Source organism: Malaclemys terrapin, chromosome 1 (assembly GCF_027887155.1).
Source record: "Malaclemys terrapin pileata isolate rMalTer1 chromosome 1, rMalTer1.hap1, whole genome shotgun sequence".
Lineage (NCBI taxonomy): Eukaryota > Metazoa > Chordata > Testudines > Emydidae > Malaclemys > Malaclemys terrapin.
In genome coordinates this window covers 241631995-241651632 of record NC_071505.1, presented here as the reverse complement: position 1 = coordinate 241651632, position 19638 = coordinate 241631995, and the positions used below count along the sequence as shown (strand labels likewise).

The following is a 19638-nucleotide window of genomic DNA, read 5'->3' as shown; positions in this document are numbered from 1 at the left end:
GTGTGTATCATGTGTCCCTCTCCCTGTCCTTTGCCCAGCTCTTCATGACTCCCACTGTACCCCTCATCCTCTTGTTCTACCCCTTTGCTTCCACCCCTCCTGTTGTTCTGTAAAGCGACTCCTGTTACACCTCCTGACTTCCACTACTGGCCTGTCTCTCCTCTTGTGCCTCCCTCACATTGTTGCCCCTTTGATTTCTGTTCTACTCGCTTCCCTTTATTTTGCTCCCAACCTGGCATTCCCGGGGTGTCTCCCCTGCTTCAGGGAGGGATCTGTTAGTCCTAGGAGAGAGAAATGTGGGAGAAGGTGTAAGGCTGAGTGAAGACTGCAATTGCACAGTTAACATGAACCCCTGCAGTGGGCCAAATTCTGCCTTCTGACCTGCGAGTGGCTCCTAGCGAAGTCAATGGATGTTCCGCTCCTTTGAAAATCAGTGACCTTCAGATAGAGCCTAAATATGAATTTAGTTTCTGAGGTTTGCCAGGTTGGAAAGTTTTGGCCAAGATGTTTCAAAAATAGGTTGAAACAGAGGATTGATGTCTGAGATTTTAAAAGCTGTCCCTGGGGATTAAATTGAATGGGAGATGAGTGGCTCTATCCCCTGCACTGCTCTGAAAAACTCAACCTTGGGGATTACTTTTGAGGCCTCCCTTTAAACCACCATGAGATGGGCTCACAACAAAATCTGAGGATGTTTGGAATGTGCTCATATCTGAACTGTATGGCTGACCTCTGTCTCTATCCAGACCGGAATCTCAACTTTGCAGCTCAGGTTCTTCTCTAGTAACAAGTGGCTTTAAGTCTATTACTAGCCTAAATCTTAACTTCCAAAAAATTCTGTTCAGATTTTATTCCGATTGTGCAGAGAATAGGTGCATAGTTTGGATTGGACAAGCCTCAATCACGACTTCTAAGAAGAGGGGATAAGATAAGAATGACATGCTATATGAATAGGTTTCAGGTCTATTGCTCAATGCACATGACAGTTATATGCCTTTCTCTCCCTCAGAAGGAGAAGAACAAGCCTCTAAGATTCCAATTTATCATTTTAATCATCACTTCCTCTTCCACACTTTTTTTGCAAGGACTATCAATTTTCTGCAATACTTTGCATTACTGAAATATATAGTTAGTTTATTGATGATTGTCCATAAAGATCAAATAATCATCTAGCTTTTATTTTCCCTCAGACAAAGTCAATAACTTTAAGCTTTATATGTCTGGATGAATTTACAAATATTTTAGAAAACAACACAGTATAACTGGGCCTGTATAGTTTTAATGTGGAATCTTACCAGAAATCTATCAACAAAAATGTACGGACATTTGGATTCCTTTTTGAGTTTTTTTAAAAAGTTCCAAAATCCCATTGCATTAAGCCCTGATGAGGAACACATTTCTGAGGTAACATAGATCTTTCACTAAATTTGCCAATATACTGTAGGTTTTCTTTCCCTTACAAAAGTAGTAACTCGGGTTGCAAGTAAAAAAGTATTATACTGGTCATGTATCATGGAACATTCAGTGTTAGTTGGGAATTCATTTTTTGGAAACAGATACTTAAATTTCACACCCAGGGCAGAATTCAATGCCCTTCTTCTCTTTATTGAAAGACATCAGGAAGATTCTCAAGAGAGAGGATTAAGAGGGGATTTTAAAACTCACATTCCTCATCTTTGTGAAACTAATATTTATCTGTGAACCTGAGCACATGTCATATTTACCAAGTTTCCTTCAGCACACTCAGGAGATCTCCAAACATGGCATTATTGTGTATGCAGTAAATGTTTATCCCGTGCATGTCTGTTACTATGGAGCGACTTAGTGAATTTAGAAAAAAAAAATTCTGCAAATCCAGGAGAAAGCTAAACTCCTCACCTCTCATGCTGTTCAAACACAAGCCACAGTTTGCTTCCAGGCAGAGTTTATCAGTAGGCTCTGCTATGGTGTCCAGTGAACAACTCTCAGAGTTGATATATGGGAACTGTTTTCAAGGGGCAAACTCTGGGTGAAAGCAAAATATTTGTTAAGAGTCTAAAAGTCTGAGAATGTTTAAAGCCCTGGCTTTCATTAACAACACGTTTAAGGCGCAGACATTGAAATATTGTTTCCAGTGTTGATTCCTAGAAGCTTGAATCTACAATGTATCAATCACATACTGCAATGAGTCATATTTAATCCAGTTCTCTCTTTCACTGAACCATGGCAATGCAATTTTCTGAAAGAAATGGAGATGTTTACAGAACTGTTAACAGCTCCTCCATTTACATGTCAGTGTTCTATTATGCTTCCATCACCAGCATCCAAGGCTTGTACCTCATAAAACTTCTTCCATGTAATTAGACAGATAGTTTCTGACTTGGCCACCTGGCTGTGAAGCCTGTCTCTCTCCAATAATGTCTTTCTATGCTATTTCAAATCTGTAAGATTCAGACACCAACCAAGTAAAGTGCCAGAAGGTAGAAATGTAACAGATTAACAGCAAAACTCATTTCTCACATGCAAGTGGATAATGCTACAGTATAACCAATGAACAGATTTAAAAAAGTATGAAAATAGTTGTAGATGTGGATGCCCAGTGCTTACATGATAAAATGCTGCTTCTGCCTCTCATAGAAAACCTGGTGAGCAAAAGCATCTCTTGATGTTTGTCCTTTGCTTCCCTTATTTAAACGTTGGGATGGGGGACCGTTGACACCTATAGAGGATTGTTTCTATATCTGTTTCTATAACCGTTAGCTAGGAAAAACCTTAGTCTATAAATGCAGACAAGATACAGGCTCAGCAAACTTGTTAAACATGAGAGTTTGACAGATTAACCAGGAAAAGTATCACATCTCTCCTCACACACACAAGAGGCATTAATCAAAAATATATGGTCTTAGCAAGGATGTTCGGTGGAAACAGAAGAAGAAAATAAGTCAGATATCATTCAAGATTTTCAAAAAGGTACGCTGCTTCCCCCATTGCTAAATTACACCAGAGAAGGCAATTACCTTTTCATTTTTCCTCTCCTCTGCTTTGCAGGAGGTGTTGGTTGGGCTGGAAGTCACCAAGCCACTGATCGGCCCATTTCCTGCCTCTCCGTTCAAGTTGGCCGCACTGACATTTGGAGGAGTAATGGCTGCTGCTGCTGAAGTGAGAGGAATGATGGGCCTGGCACACTGTGCTCCAGGAATAACTTGGACAGGGGACTGATGGGCATGTTGTGGAGAAGCCATGGAGTGTGACCTAACCACAGTGGCTGGGAGACGGGATGGAGAGTTCTGGGTTCTCAGTGGTGAGACGGTTGCCGTGGGCCGCTCCGGTACCTGGGCAGAGGGGTGTGCTACTGAAGAATAACAGGAGGTAAGCACAGCAAAGAATGAAGCTTGTTAGTACTGATACAGGTCAAAGTAACAGATAATGTTATTTACTTTATGATAAACGTACTTTACTCCCTAGTGTTAGACTGCCCACAGGAGAGGTAAAAGTTTAACATCAGAATGTATTGTATTGGAAGAAGAGCGGGGCAAAATTTTTCATCCAAACCTATTTTTGCTGAAAAATGCAGATTCAGGTCAACCAAAACATTGTGCAAATTTGTGTCAACTTTGGCAAATTGTTTCAGTCAAAGAAAATATTTCAGTAATGTCTAAATCAATCGTTTTGACTTTTATAAAAATGACACTTTTTGGTTTTCTGGGCTATAGTCATAAGGGCACCATTCACAAAAAGGAGGAGGTTGTGGTGCTGCCAGCCTCCCTTGAACCCAACATCCCCGTGCATAGGGCACTCACTTAGGACATAGGAGACAGGTTTGCATTCCCACTCTGGAGCAGGGACTTGAATCCAGGTGAGTGTCCTAACCACCAGGCTACTGGCTCTTCTGATGTAGTTTTCTCTCATTCTATCCTGCTGAAGCTGTTCCGCTTTGTATAAAATACCTGAATTGTCATTAGACCCCAGACAGAGAGCATGAGAGTGACTTTATAGCCCACGGTTAGAGTGCTCGGCTGGGAATGGGGACAGGTCCCTGCCCCATTGAAAATTTCAGTATTTTATACGAAGTGGAACAGCTTCAAGAGAGAGTGAAAGAGACCTACCCTAGGATAGCCTGTAGGTGGCTAGTGCATTCACCTGAGCATGGGGAAACCCGAATTTACATCTCCATTCCAGAGTGGGGATTCAAACTTAGGTCTCCTGTCTCTCACTTGCCGGGTGAGTGCCCTAGCCACTGGGCTTTCAGGTATAAGAGTGTGTGTGGGGAGGAGGGGGACAGCACCACTACTGACAAAAAATGTGGGGTTTGGGTCAATTTTTTTCTCCAATTTTTCAGAACTGCCAGTGAATCAAAAAATCAGTTCTTCACATGGCTCTACCTGAAAGTATTTTCCTCATATGAAACACACAGTGTTTTAAAATAGGGACAAAGAGTCCTGTGGCACCTTATAGACTAACAGAAGTATTGCAGCATAAGCTTTCATAAGCTTTCGTGGGTGAATACGAAAGCTTCACCCATGAAAGCTTATGCTCCAATACTTCTGTTAGTCTATAAGGTGCCACAGGACTCTTTGTTGCTTTTTACAGATCTAGACTAACATGGCTACCCCTCTAGTGTTTTAAAATAAAAACCCACAATTCCTACCACATCTTGTAAACAGCCCACTGAGTGTACTGTTGACTTCTACAATCATTGAGTGTCCATGGTATTTACTCTTCAAGGTAAACACAAATATACTCCATTTTAAAAATAAATTCCTACTTCACTCTAATAGTTACTGTTAACTCTTTGATCATTTCTGGAGCTCCTAACTGTTAAACTTACATCAGCAGGGACTAATTTAGATTATTAAAACTGATCTTGTATTTCTGAAATGTGATTTAAAGAAACCAAAAACTGTACAATATTTTAGGCTTAACAAAATGTATTGGCACTTTAAAAAAGAGAATAGCAAATTACTATGCTGTTCAAGACAAGTTAAGTAGTGCCAATCATTAAAGCACATTTGAGATCAGCTTTGTTTCTGCCAGGAAAATCCTAAAGGGACTATGCAAAACCACTTAGTTTTCCTTCCCCAGATAGGTGAACTCCACTTTACCTCAGCAGATCACCACCAAGAACCGGGGAACTACTGCTCATCTATATAACAATAACTACAACACACTGACTATCAATGCCAGCCCTCCAAGGATCCAGGAAACTATAGAATGCTTCATGTGTCAAAAAGTATAGCACAGAGCTCCAGTTTCATTTCCATGCCTAAGTCTTTTCTGTTCTCCAGGTGGGTTTGTTGCTTTGTACAGTGGAGAAGAATAGGCCAGAGTTAAGCATTCCCAACACTTAAAAAATTCAGTAGTTCTCTTCAAATTCCCTTTCTTAAGAATACTTTTTATGCAGCATTAAAACCAATCTGTGGAGTTCTGTCATGGGATATTACTGACCAGCATTATTCTAGTAAAATTAAAAAAAGGATTTTCTATTAATATCTGTCAGAACAGCACCTGCTCTTACATCGCTAGGGTTTAAAATGGCAAAGGGCATCATCCCCACGCTCAGCGTAGCAACTGATCACCATCTGAGCTCATGAAGCATTTCCACCCTAATCTTATTCCCATGTTACACACACAACACTGGATGCCTATTGAGATTTTTTTTAACCTCTTCTTGAAGCATCAGATATTACCCACCTTTGGAAGACAATCAACTAGATGGACACCTGTGCTAGATGGACCCCTAATATATTCCAGTACAGCAACTCCAATGTTGGTATGATTCTCTTTCCCAGTTATTCCCTCATCCAACAGAGTTTCTGTTTATTCATGTTGAATTTAGCAATCCACCAAACTGTCACTTATTTGTCTTGAATTTTTTTGTAACTTTGTCCTCCAGGAAGAGTAAGAGTCCACGAATTCAGATTTTCTCCAGATTGTCATTTTCTTTTTTACTGTCTTCCCTACCTCCAGGGGCGGCTCAATGTTTTTTACCGCCCCAAGCACAGCAGTCAGGCGGCCTTCGGTGGCGTGTCTGCAGGTGATCTGCCAGTCCCGCGCCTTCGGCATGCCTGCTGCTGAATTGCCACCGAAACCGCGGAACCGGCGGACCTCCCACAGGCATGCCGCCAAAGGCTGCCTGACTGCCGCCCTCACAGTGACCAGTGGGCCGCCCCCCATGGCTTGCCGCCCCAGGCACGCGCTTGCTGCGCTGGTGCCTGGAGCCACCCCTGCTACTCGATCACCCAACAACATGTAATGAAATATATGGGCCATCTCCAAATTCAGGTTAGAAATGGGTATTATTGATTTACTCCCACCTAACTCATCCCCTCCCAATCTTTGTGTACAAATTGTATTTGTGGGTAGGCTAATTGAGTGGCACTCTTGTTTGGGATTTGTGTAATGTGCAAGTCCTGCTACAAGAAATCAAATCTTGTAGCCCTCTACAAGCATAAGGTCAGTGTTCAAGGTCTGAAAATATTGTTACAGTCAGATTGGTTCCAAGGTGAAATGGTATTTCTATAGATCTCTGGGATAAGAATACAAATGATAGAACTTCATTGCATGCTGCTACCTCCCTCTAGATTTAAGGTTGATTCGATAGTCATACTGACATGCATTGTTTGTTTAATACAGGCATCAGCGTTTCTAGGCATGAAGGAAACTGACAGTGCCAAACACAGCAAAAGAAATGGTCGGAGAAGACTCAGCTGTGAGCCAGGCTTCTACAGTCTATAGCTGTCTTTGCTCTAAACATCTGTGGATTTGGATTGTGCTGTGTCAATCATTCTATTAATTAGCAATGTTCACTGAAGACTATTTTTGTTCTGGACTGCTCATATTTCATTTTCTGTATTTCGACATTAGTGGATTTGTGAAAAAATTGATTTGTTATTCATGTATATTGCAAGCCAACAAGAGCATGACTTGAATATTGTATAATTTTCTTTTATTGGAAGTACCTTCTTTTTTTTAAGACATAGGATTAAGTTTCTTCACTCTGCAGGCCGAGATGCAGAAGAGCTCTGTAGGATTTGGGCTACTGGACAGCAGCCTATTCTGGCCATTGTGGATTGGTGAAAGAGAAATTGAACTGGAGTATTCCTTAAGTCAATGTTGGAAATTCTGCTAATTTTCCCTTTACTTTGTGAATTACATATTGTGTCTAATACATTGTTTGTTTTTTTTGAGATCTTAAAATAAACCTCAAATACCCATGGAAAGTATGAGAAGCACAAAAAATTAAGTGCCAGGAGAGCTATATTTCCTGAGTTATTCTGCTCTGACTACTTTGCATGTCAAGATGTTGGAAGGATATTAAGATGTGGTCTCAAAACCACATGGGACAAGGAGAACGCAGGGAGTGCTGGCAGGTAGCTTCTGAAGGCAGAAGGCAGCTACATGGATTAGCTGAGAGATGGGAAAGGGAGGGTATAATGCATCTACCTGGGCTAAAATTATCCTGCAACCACATCCTGTCTTAGCTCCATGAGAATACTTCTTTATGGCAGCATGGCCCTCTAAAGCAACAGGAACTTCCTAAAAGGTTCCAGAGAGCCAAAGATATATTGTACTGCCAGATCTGTGTAAACTGATGCTAACTTGGTTACTATTACAAGATACATTACACAGTGACATATTTAATGCTACTTTCCAACAAGCACTCCATTCCTGCCTCCTGAGTCTTTCCAAACCGTGAATATGTTTCAGATCATGCATGGTCTGACTACAAGGGCTGCTGGTGACTAGACAAGCAGTGGAGAGGAAATCTGGAGAACTTGCTGATCGGTTCATTTGAGGAAGAAGTAAGCACTTACAGAACATTGATAAGGGAAGCAAAGGGACACAAGGAGAACACTATAGCCAGCAGAATTACAGACAAGAAGAAATTGTTTAAATCTATTAGGAACAAAACAAATCATAAAAGAATCAAAAGACTGGTACTGGGCCATTACTAGATGGTAGTGGTAAAATTATCAATAATAATACACAAAAGAAGACACGTTCAATAGATATCTCTATTCTGTATTTGGGGGGAAAACAGGTAATGTATGTGACATTACACACCATATTTTTCATAGAAATATGGTTATGATATGAATATGGCTTAACTAAGATATATTTTATGCAAGATGGGTCTTGTAAGGTATCATTGGAAAGGTTATGATTTACTGAATGTGATTATCCAATTTGTATGCATGTATCATTTCTGTATCTAAAGTTAGGAATATTGGCTATGTAACAATTACAACTGTGTGTGTATTTGGGAGACACCCATCAGCTTTGATGGGCCATTAGGAAGAAACAATCTTTATAGATACAAATATACTATACTTTAAAGATACTAATCTCTCTCCTTCCTGAGAGGCATCCTGGGATGTAGCTGTGACACTACTAGGTCAGATGGTCCTGTCACCTGGTACTAAACACTACTTATTTAAGACTGGGGAGTAAGGCAAACAGGACTCTTCTCCATTCCTTCCTGCCCAAGAAGAAAGTCTACTGAAAGTACCTGAAGAGACAAAGGAACTGAGCTGTGGGAAAGGCAAGGGCTGAGTCCAGACTGAGACAGAGGAGTATAGTCTGTAAAGAGAAATAACTGGAACGCTGAGCTAGAAACTATGCATCCTGCCTAATTCAACATTTAGGGTGAGAAATTACATTTTGTAACCTGTTTCTTTAGTGAATCAAGCTTAGTTTGCGTGTTTTGTTTTATTTGCTTAGTAATCTGTTTTGCTCTGTTTGCTATCCCTTATGATCATTTAAAATGTAGCTTTTATTGTTAATAACCTTATTTCTTGTTTATAACATAACCCAGTTTGTGCAATCCATATCTGGGGGGGGAGGGGGGGTGACAACAAGCTGTGCATATCTCTCTTCACATTGAGGGAGAGGATGAATTTTTATCAGCTTGTGCTGTGCAGATCTTTCTATACAGCGCAACACAATATTATCTGGGGTTTACCTCTCCACAGTGGGTGTGCATGTGAGTGCTGGGTGAATCCTCTCACACAGATCTCACTGTAGTCTGTGTCTGCAGCTGGCTGTGGTCTTGCCTGGGTGTGTGCTGGAAAGGGGCTTGAGAGCCTGGCACAACAATCCAGTGCAAAGGAAATCCAGGCTGGCAGGGCCGGAGGGCTGAGTGGGAGCCAAGCATATCAAGTGACATCCCAGAAGGTGGGGTCCAATCCGTCACAATGTAGTAATATATAACAACACTTTCTATTCTGCTAGTTTCTTAGGAGGATGATAAACTGCAGCTACTAAAGTTAGACATTTCTAAATCAGCAGGTCCAGATAGCTTGCATCCAAGAGTTTTAAAAGAGGTGGGTGAGAAGCTTGCTGGACTGTTAATGCTGGTTTTCAATAAGTCTGGGAACACCACAAAAGTTCCAGAAAACCGGAAGAAAGTTAATGGTGTGCCAAGGATAAACAGGATTACCCAGGTAATTATAGGCTGTCAGTCTGACAGCAATCCCAGGCAAGATAATGGAGCAGCTGATACAGGACTTGATTAATAAAGAATTAAAGGAGGATAATATAATTAATGCCAATCAACATGGGTTTATGGAAAATAAATCATGTCAAACTAACTTGATATATATTTTATGAGATTACTACCTTTATCAGCCAAAGTTGTAGTGTTGATGTACTATACCTAGACTTCAGTGAGGCATTTGACTTGGTACCACATGACATTTTGATTAACAAACTAGAAGATATAAAATTAACATGGCACATACTGTATGTATTAAAAGCTGGTTAACTTATAGGACTCAAAATGTAATTGTAAACAGGGAATCATCATTGAAAAGGTGCATTTTTAATGGGATTCTACAGGGATCAGTTCTTGGCCCTACATTATTTAATATTTTTATTAATGACCTAGAAGAAACAAAGTCTGCACTGATACAGTTTGCAGATGGCAAAAAAATTGTCAGAAGAGTAAATAATGAAAGTCCAGGTCACTAACACAGAGCAATTTGAATTGCTTGGTAAGCTTGGCTGAAGGAAACAGTATGTATTTTAATATGGCCAAATGTCAGTGTATACATGTAGGAACAAAGAATGTAGGCTATATTTGCACAATGGGGGACTCTATCCTTGGAAGCAATGACTATGAAAAAGATTTGGGGGTCACAGTGGATAATCAGCTGAACATGAACTCCATGCGATGCTGTGGCCAAAAGCACAAACAGGGAATCTCGAGTAGGAGTATTTGGCAATGGTGCGACCATTACTAGAATACAGTGTCCCATTTTGGCTGCCCACAATTCAAGAAGGATGTTGATAAATTCGAGAGGGTTCAGAGAAGAGCCACAAGAATGGTTAAAGGATTAGAAAACATGTCTTATGGTGACAGACTCAAAGAGCTCAATCTACTTAATTTAACAAAGAGATGGTCAAGGAGTGACTACTTTACATTCTAAGTAACTACATAGGGAATGAATATTCAATAATGGGCTCTTTAATCTGTAAAGTGATCCAATGGATGGAAGTTGAAGCTAGACAAATTCAGACTGGAAATAAGGAGTATATTTTTAATAGTGAGAGTAATTAACCATTAGAACATTTACAAAGGATTGTGGTCGATTCTCCATCACTGGCAATTTTCCAATCAAGTTTGGATGTTTTTCTAAAAGATACACTTTAAGAATTATTTAGGGGAAATTCTATGGCCTGTGTTATATAGGAGGTCAGACTAGATGATCACAATGGTCCCTTCTGGCCTTGGAATCTATCAATCTTCTCTCTGAACTACAAAAAATTAATTATGATAATTAGATTACATTGTAGCATGACTTCTATGCATGTAAAGAGATGCCACTATGCGTTACAACCAAAGAAATAGAATAAGATTTAGATTCATGGGGATTTGATTACTTGGCCTATGTTATAAGGAGGTCAGACTAGATGATCATAATGGTCCCTTCTGGCCTTAATCTGAGAATCTATGTTTTAGATTGTAGCATACTTTGTCTAGTCTGTTCTGAATCTAAAATCTTCAGTTGCCAGCATTCCCAGTGCTTGCTTCTCTAGCTCAGTCTTTATAAACACAAGGGCTCAAGTCTCTATAAAATATTAAAAACAAAACATCTTTACATTTTGCCGTAAAGATCTACCATGTAATTTACTTTTAATTCACTCAACATTGCAACAATTGAACATGAGGAAAGCAGCATAAATTCTGCTCCAGAAAACCCGTGCTTTGCATCAAAAAGGAAAACTAGAAACAACACTGGCCCCCTGCTGTGCAAACCTCTTATTCGCATTTCAAAGAGGTGGCACTGTTTTTTGGATATCTTCCTTTACCACCAGTGCTGAGTCCTCTTCTGCCTAATATATAACTTTCATCCTTGAAGCCCAGTGAAATGTTTCTTAATTTTAAGTCACATATTACTTGTTTGTGATAAGTGCAGTATTTTTTTTTTGTTGTCAGTAAGCCAACTGGACTTAGAAATGTTAATCTTCTTAGGATGCAGGATGCTTTATTCTCTAAAATAAATTATGTAAATATTTGTAACCACTGTAATCTATTTCAGCTGTGACAACAGCACAATCTGATAAACACAGCATAGTTCCCAGAGATCAATAGAAGTCTGTAAATATTACAAGCAATAAAACATATCCTATTACAGAGGGCTGAGCTTTGACTAAAATGAAAGACTTGCAAAGGAAACTTGTAGGTAAATAGGATTCCAGTGGCTTTTTTCACGAGGGATACAATGTCAAATTCTGAGAAGGTAAGGCAAGAGGCATTAGGGAGACTATACATACCCATCTGCATGGCACTGCGAGTCTGGCTGACCATTTGCTGGGCTGAGTACCTCATGCAGTTATTCATCTGAGGAGACGCTGTTTGTTGTTGGGGATGTGTCTGAGGTGCAGTGATTGGAACAACAGGTCTGACAGCAGTGGCCGTGTTTGTAAGACTTGCACCTCCTGGGTGAACAGCTCCTGGGGGTCCTTTTACTGTCTGAGCCCCGCCTGCTAAGCTATTCCTGGGCTGGCCACCTCCTATAGGCACTCTAAAGAGAAAGGAAGTATAATGTGAAAACTCTGTTAAGACATAGTTACTCGTATACTGCAGTGATTGCCATAAACTACCAGAAGTCCCCTGAAGCGGGACATGATACAAATTAAGGTATTAAAATAAAATGAAGTTTAAGGGTAAGTATTCTATTTTGTTTATATTTCCCAGAAAAATATGTATTTTGGTGGAATTTTGCACCTTCTCCCCTGCTCCGCACATGGGGGATCGCTCAAGTTTGAATGTTCAGCACAAGATACAAATGATATAAGAACAGAAAGATCATCTTTTTTTCTCCATGAATTTGTTCGAAACCCAGAATTACTGCTTCAATTTATTTTAATAGACTTCTACATATTACCAACCAAATCCAGAAGAAACGGATGTCATCAAAATGCTGTTTTGTACAGCATGGCTATGTTTGCAGGTGGCAATGGAAAAATAATTAAAATGAGACGTGAAGATATTAATGTAGGGCCTGAGCTCCATGCAAATGTATGTGGAATAAAAGATGGGCAGCACCAAATCCCTACAGTATGCCTGTTGAATCAGGATGATGATGTTCGGGTTTGGACTGGCAGCCTCAAAACCAGCTGGTTTGGTTGGCTTTGGATTTTCACATGAACCATTCACTCAGTTCTAATTCAAAAGAATGATAAGTGAGCCCAGAGGCTAGGTGAGCTCAACTGACCTTACTGGAAGGGAGATCTGTTTCATAGGCAAACAAACAAGCAAACAACCAACCCCCCTACAAAACCCAGCCCTAGCAGCTCACCCACATTGTACACATTTTCCTTCTCTTACCTGCTTGGCCCTGGAAACCCTTTGATTATCCACGTTGTCTGGGCAAGCAGAGAGAAGAGGATGCAGGGCCAAGACTGTTTCTTTATGCAGCCAGCTCAGCAGAGCCCTGTTCCCCTGCTGACCAAGGTCTACACCAGGGGTTCTCAACCTTTTTCTTCTAAGGCCTCTCTCAACATGCTATAAAAGCTCCAGGGCCCAGTGGGGAAGGGAGGAGACTCGGGACTCCAGGCATGGGTGGGCCCTTGGGCACAGACATACTTTGGGGCAGCAGGGCTTGGGCCAGCTCCGTGCAGTAGGATCCAGGGAGGCAGCGCCACCTCCGCCCTCTGTCTCCCTTCAGCAGACCACGCAGCCTGTCTGCGCCATGTGTGGTGGGGTTCAGCACCAAAAGTTTGAAAACCACTCAGGGTACAGAGAGGGGGTAGCTAGGAGCTGTGTGCGGGAGGGAGGGTAATGCAGGGTGGAGGGAGGGGTCGCTAGGGGCTGTGTGAGGGCAGGGGGTAGCTCAGGGTGCAGGCAGGGGGTAGCTGGGGCTGTGTGCAGGCGGTGGGGGAGGGGGTAGCTCAGGATGCAGGGAGGGGAGTAGCTAGGGGCTGTGCACCAGGAGGGCTCCCCTATGATCACTGGTGCCCAAGGGCTCTGCCAGCCACAGAGCTGGGTCCCCCTGCCTGGGTGGCTCTTACTAGCTGCGTGAGCTGAGGAGCAGCAGCCACAACCCCGGGCACCAACAGCAGGCGAGGGAACGAGGAGGTCGCCTGCTCCATGGTGCCAGCCAGAGCAGCAGCTGCCCGCACTGACCGACACTGGCTTCCCCCCTTTGACTTGGCCAAGGGGTGGGGCCTTGGGGCGGGTAGAGGGGGAAGTGTGGGGGGTGTGTGGAGCTGCCCTTGGGACTGCTCTGGCACTGCAGGGAGGGGGGGCAATGAGCGCTCGGGGCTTCATCAGCCCCACGGCAGGGGGTGCCGGGGCTCCCAGCTTCACGCCAAAGCTCCTGGTGTCAGCCCTGTGGTGGAGGGCACCAGGGCTCGGGGTTTCAGCCCCATGGCCGGGGGTCGCCTGGGCTCGGGGTTCCTGCCACAGGGTCCTGCAGCCCCCCTGAAAGGGCTCGAGGGCCGCAGACCCCCAGTTGAGAACTGCTGGTCTACACTACAGACTTACACCAGTATAACTACATCGCTAAGGGGTGTGAAAATCCATACCCCTGAGCAATGTAGTTGTATCGACCTAACCCCGGGTGTAGAAAGCACTATGTCAACATAGCTACCGCCTCTCGCGGAAGCGTATTAACTACGCTGACCGAAGTTCTCCCATCCGCGTAGTAAAGCAAAGCTGCAGCTTTTTAAGGGTAGACTTGCCCCAAGTCTCATTCTTTCCCTCCCACTGACCTAGTAACTGCAGTCAGAAGGGGTGAAAATGCTGTACAGATGCCAGCTCTCTATTTGCTCTTACATGTATAGTGTGTTCTTCTCCGCTAGCCAAGTGCCTGCCCCCTACTTCCCAGCAGTGCTGTGAAACAGAGCAAATGGCTTTGGTGCTATTCTTTTTCTCATTGCCCTCCCTTGTCCACCTCACTGCATTGAGCGCCACAAGAGGAGGAGAGAGAAGAGGGTAAAGGGCAGAACATGAGGACATGATACAGGAGGGTGGGGAGAGAACTATTTGGGCTGGAGAAAATGGAAGGGCGAGATGGCAGGAAATCAGACCAGGGGAGAGGAGATAATGGAGGGGAGCTAAGATAGGCTGTAGGAGGCTGGATGGGTGAGAGGACTTTAGAGAGAGAAATAGTTTAAATGTAATAGGACAGAGAGAGGGGAAAGGAGGAGAGGGAGGAGAAACACTGAACATACAAATTAGAGTGAAAGGCCAAACCAGAGAAGAAGATATTAAGTCCTAAAGAAAGAGAGTGAAGGGGGAAAACAAATACAAAGGAATAAGTCTGAGGGAAAGCATGCACACACACTAATGAGAGGATGCAAGACGCTACAGTCAAAAAATGTGAAGACAGGAAGATAAACAAGAGAAGGAAGAAAAATAACAGAAACATAGATTCCTACATTTTTTCACTTTGTATAAAGTTTGCCTATTTATGTTGTTTTGAATCCATCTTCATGGTGGTATAACTGGGTTTCTTTTAAACTGGAAAATCTTGAACATTTCCCCCACCTTCCAGACAGGGAAGAGGTGACACACTGTCTAGGGTCCTTACCCCCTTTGGGTGCTATGTGTCACCCTCAATGACATTGTGAAAAGTGGACAAGTAAGAAATGAGATTCAGAGAGAGCTGGCTAAATCACCAGCAATAGGCTTGATTCACCAATATAGCAACATGCACGTCTCTGCGCTCACAAGCAGAGATGCACCCCTGCAGGTTTAATAACACTGCTGGGGAATCCCATAGGAACCCTCCAGCAGAGGGAGCCTGAGAGATACTTGAAATTAGTACATTTCCTGGATACCCTGTCCCTGTTCCCAACTGGCCGTGCACAGCCCTCCACCCTGCCCCCTAGCATGCTCCTTTGTTTTGCTGGTTGAAGGAAAGGAAAACGGGTAAATCAAAGACTGTGACAAATGGGAGAGTTTGTTTATTATAGTATTTTTCTTGCTGTTTTCACTTAAGGTACTGCATATATGAACAGACTGTTTTAATTACACGTTCATTTCTAATGGATCATAAAATTAATCATAGAACTCATGTGGTGCAGAAAGCATTTTTGCCTTTTAGCACTTTTCAGTGTCTTATTCTAGCTATGACATGCTGCATTTAGCAAAGTCTTGCTGATCCGGATCACCAATACCACAGCATGAACCTTTTACTTGTTAAGAGCTAAAGAGTCAAGTACCGCAGGCAGCCAAGTTGCTGTATAAAAATCAGATAAAGAAATTTAGATTAATGAATAATTCAGGCATTACAAAGCTATAGCGTTAATTCTTTTGGCACTGAAATGCAACCTTAGAATGTCAGCTAGACTACAGGTAGGGCAAAGTGAAAACAATGTTACAGTTATTCAGAGAGTCAAACCGATATTTATTTTGTTTTGGTTCAGGTTCTGATTCAGTTGCAGTCAGTGTGTTGGGTTCAATTCTGGTTCAAGTCATCAGAAAAAACGCAAACAATGGTTCAGTTATCAGTTTGAACCAATTTGAATCAAATATCAATGTTAGTGGAAATAAATTAAAAAAAGAGAATTGAAACTTAAAATTAAAACTATTTTGATTTTTGACCATGTATCTTCAACTTCAAGAGTTTTCCTAGTGTTTTTGTGTTGTCAAATAAACACAATTTTTTTTATGAACAATTTGTTTGAGCAAACTAAAATAACATCTTCTAACATTTGCTATGTCATATTGGACTTCTGCGGTCAGGGCCGGCTCTAGGCACCAGCATTCCAAGCATGTGCTTGGGGCTGCCCTTTTCAAGGGGCAGCATTCCAGCTCTTTGGGGGTGTCACTTTTCATGGGGCGGCACTCCAGCTTTTTTTGTGTGCTTGGGGCAGCAAAAAACCTGGAGCCGGCCCTGTCTGCAGTGAAAGGATACATTTGAGTTTGGGGCCTCAAGTGGGGCAACTAGTGGGAGGAAATGCCCCAGATACTGGAGATGGGTCAGAGGAGGCCTGCCTAAGGTGCAGAAGGGTTGGGGAGCCACTACATTTTTCCTTGGGTTTGAAGAGTTATTGTTAACTTCTGGGACCAGGGAGGATTCCACCTGATTCCTCCCCAGGGCAGTCTCAGAGATCTTTTCTCTGGGGCTCCCTGCTGCCTCATGTGGTAAGCAGGCTCCTCCTAAACTTCCTCTCTCCCTTCCTACACTTGTGGGCTGGCCTTCGTCGATTCTCATTGTCATGTCATTCTCTTCTCATTACAGTAGAGCCTAAGGCCTGGTCCTCACTAACCCCCCACTTCGAACTAAGATACGCAACTTCAGCTCTGTGAATAACGGAGCTGAAGTCGAAGTACCTTAGTTCGAACTTAACGCGGGTCCAGACGCGGCAGGCAGGTTCCCCCGTCGATGCAACGTACTCCTCTCGCCGAGCAGGAGTACCGGCGTTGACGGCGAGCACTTCCGGGATCGATCCCAAAAGATCGATTGCTTATCACCGGACCCGGAGGTAAGTACAGATCTACCCTTAGAGTTACAAATACCAGCATTATGAACTGACCAGTCAACCACACATCTCGTTTGGAACTGGAAGTACACAATCAGGCAGCAGCAGAGACAAAACAAAAACAAACAAACAAACAAAACAAATACTGCACAGTACTGTGTTGAATGTAAACTACTAAAAAAATAAAGGGAAAGCAGCATTTTTCTTCTGCATAGTAAAGTTTCAAAGCTGTATTAAGTCAATGTTCAGTTGTAAACTTTTGAAAGAACCACAATAATGTTTTGTTCAGAATTGTGAACATTTCAGAATTACAAACAACCTCATTTCCGAGGCGTTTGAAACTCTGAGACAGAGGTGGATTACAGGTTTCTGGGACCCTGGGCCAGAGCAAGTGGGGGCCCTCCCCACCCATTCTGCCTGCAGTTCCCTCCATCCCCCCCCAGTGCTCCTGCCGGGGAGCTGGATCAGGGCATGGGGGCTTGCTGTGGGCAGGCGGAGAAGTCGGGGCATGCTCATTTTTCCAGGGGCCACCTGGGCACCGGCCGCATTGGCCCAGTGGCTAATCCACCACTGCTGTGAGGTTCTACTATATACTGGGGCAGGCCTTTCTAGCACCAATCACATGCCTATTTATTTTGTTGTCTTGTTTTATAATGAAAATATGGTCACAGTAGTTTTTTTAGAATACTGAGCTTAAAAATGCTGAACCTTTAACCAGTAGCCCAATTTTTTTTTCAGTTCAGTTCCAAATCAGGTAAGTAAATTGGATAAAATTATGGTTTCGGTTTGGTTCTGGTTCAAGTAAAAATACCAGTTCGAAATGGTTCTCTGGTTTGGTTTTCGTTTGACTCCCTTCATTTATTATGTTTTTCTTTGCAATTTATGCTTGTCTTTAGTTTTGTCTATACCACACACTGTATATTGCAGTAAACTAGGGAGGGATCAAATCTGAAACAAGTTACCTAGACCCTTTCCCTCAAGTTTCCGAGTTTTCTATAAAATGCTGTCAGAAACAGCATTTGTTTTGGCTTTGCCAAACAAAACTCTGACCAATGAAATTTTGCAAAACCTAAAACTGTGTTTCTTCTCACTCCGTTCTATTTCTGATACACAGATGGCTGAAACAGGACTAATTTATCAAACTTACTTTCCACCTCTGAACTTTGGGGGTTTCTGATAAAATTGAACCTCTATTCAAATGACTCTGCAGTTTTAGTTTTACAAAACCAAAATAAAAATGATGAGGTGTTGAAAAACAAACTACAATCTCTCCTTATTTTTCTCATCTCTATTGTAAAACTCCTTTAGTTCCTTTTTTTGGATATGGACTCCATAGCTCATAGGTTCTTTAAAATAATGGGGTAGGCAATCCAGATAAACTGTAAATGTAGTAATTTTAAACAATTAATAATGTCTCTTGAAAATGTGAGTGATTCTAAAACCAAAACCAGCAAACCAAGATACCTAAGATGGTAATGGTAGAAAATTGCTATTAATAAAGCTTTTGGGGAAGAGTGTGCAATTTAAAACTAAATCTACCCATTTTTTATTTTTCTGTAGAAGTAGGAACTCCTGCCCTCCTCTCTGTACATCCCTGCTCCTATGCAGAGCTACCTAATAACCTCTGGCCAATGGTCCTCACCTGGAAACAGGAGTCACGTAGTTGCCTGGAAAGACTCCAGACATTCCCGTTCTCAGAGATGTCCCCTTGAACCAGCCATCCTGACACTTCTCAATGACCCGATACATTTCGCCTTTACGCAGCTCCAGCTCATCATTCTTCTGAGGCTTGTATGCATACAGAGCTAAGTAGCTGCAGGGAGAAGTTACACACATGCTGAGTGTATAGATGATGCCAAAACAAGTGATGTTCAGGTTCTTATTTCAGTCTAACAGTGCAGGAATGCCCTGTGACACACATGCTGCTCAGAAACAATGACTAAAGAGGGGACATAATTAAGGTATACATAATAATGAATGGCACAGAGCTGGCTGATCAAATACTGCTATTCATCCTCGCTCACAATATGAGAACAAAGGGGATAGTTTATTTTATTAAAAGGCAGAACTTTAAAACTGACACACAGAAATACTTTCTCACACAATGCACAATCAGCCAGCCAAACTCACTGCCACAAAGTAGCACTGAAGCCAAGACTTTAGCAGGTTTCATAAAAGGATTACATATACATATGGGTAGCAAGAATGTCCAGAGTTACAATATTAAGTATTTTTAAAAAGCCAAATGTCTGGAGAGGATATAAATTTGTATGGTTCAGAGCATGATCCAGCCTCTAACTTTGGGGATTAGGAAGAAACTTTTCTTACGAGCAGATTATTTCACAAATGCTTGCTATAGGGTTTTTTCATCTTGTATTACCCACTGCCAGAAAGAGGATACTGGTCCAATATGAGAATTCCTACATTTCTGTGTGTGTGGATAAGATGATACTCTTTTAACAACTGTCTTAGGGCCAAACCATGGCATCCTTACTCAGGCAACACTCCCATTAAAATCAATGGGAGTTTCTCCACAGCAAGGATTCAGAGTTGACCCTATGTTTTTTGTATGCAGTATGCATATAACCTTAGTCTTTATCTCAATAAGCACAACTTAATCTTGATCTCAATAGCCATAACTTTTTATATATTTAATTATACTTTTATTTATTCCCTTTGTTTATGATCTTTCCTTTCATCTCTCTTTTGTTCTTGCTTCATTAC

General features: G+C 42.1%; 1 protein-coding gene across 3 annotated transcripts in view; it reads right to left on the bottom strand.

The window, feature by feature from the left end:
- The window catches only part of SH3RF3 (SH3 domain containing ring finger 3), a 402883-nt gene that overhangs the window by 43731 nt on the left and 339514 nt on the right, over positions 1-19638 (bottom strand). For 2 of the 3 annotated variants that reach the window (XM_054010738.1, XM_054010753.1), the window contains 3 exons: positions 18557-18727; positions 11755-12005; positions 2997-3331 (listed from right to left, as the gene is read on the bottom strand). In XM_054010738.1, coding sequence (XP_053866713.1) covers positions 2997-3331; positions 11755-12005; positions 18557-18727 — 757 coding nt within the window. The remainder of the gene's footprint in view (positions 1-2996; positions 3332-11754; positions 12006-18556; positions 18728-19638) is intronic. The other variant, XM_054010746.1, reaches the window with a different exon arrangement.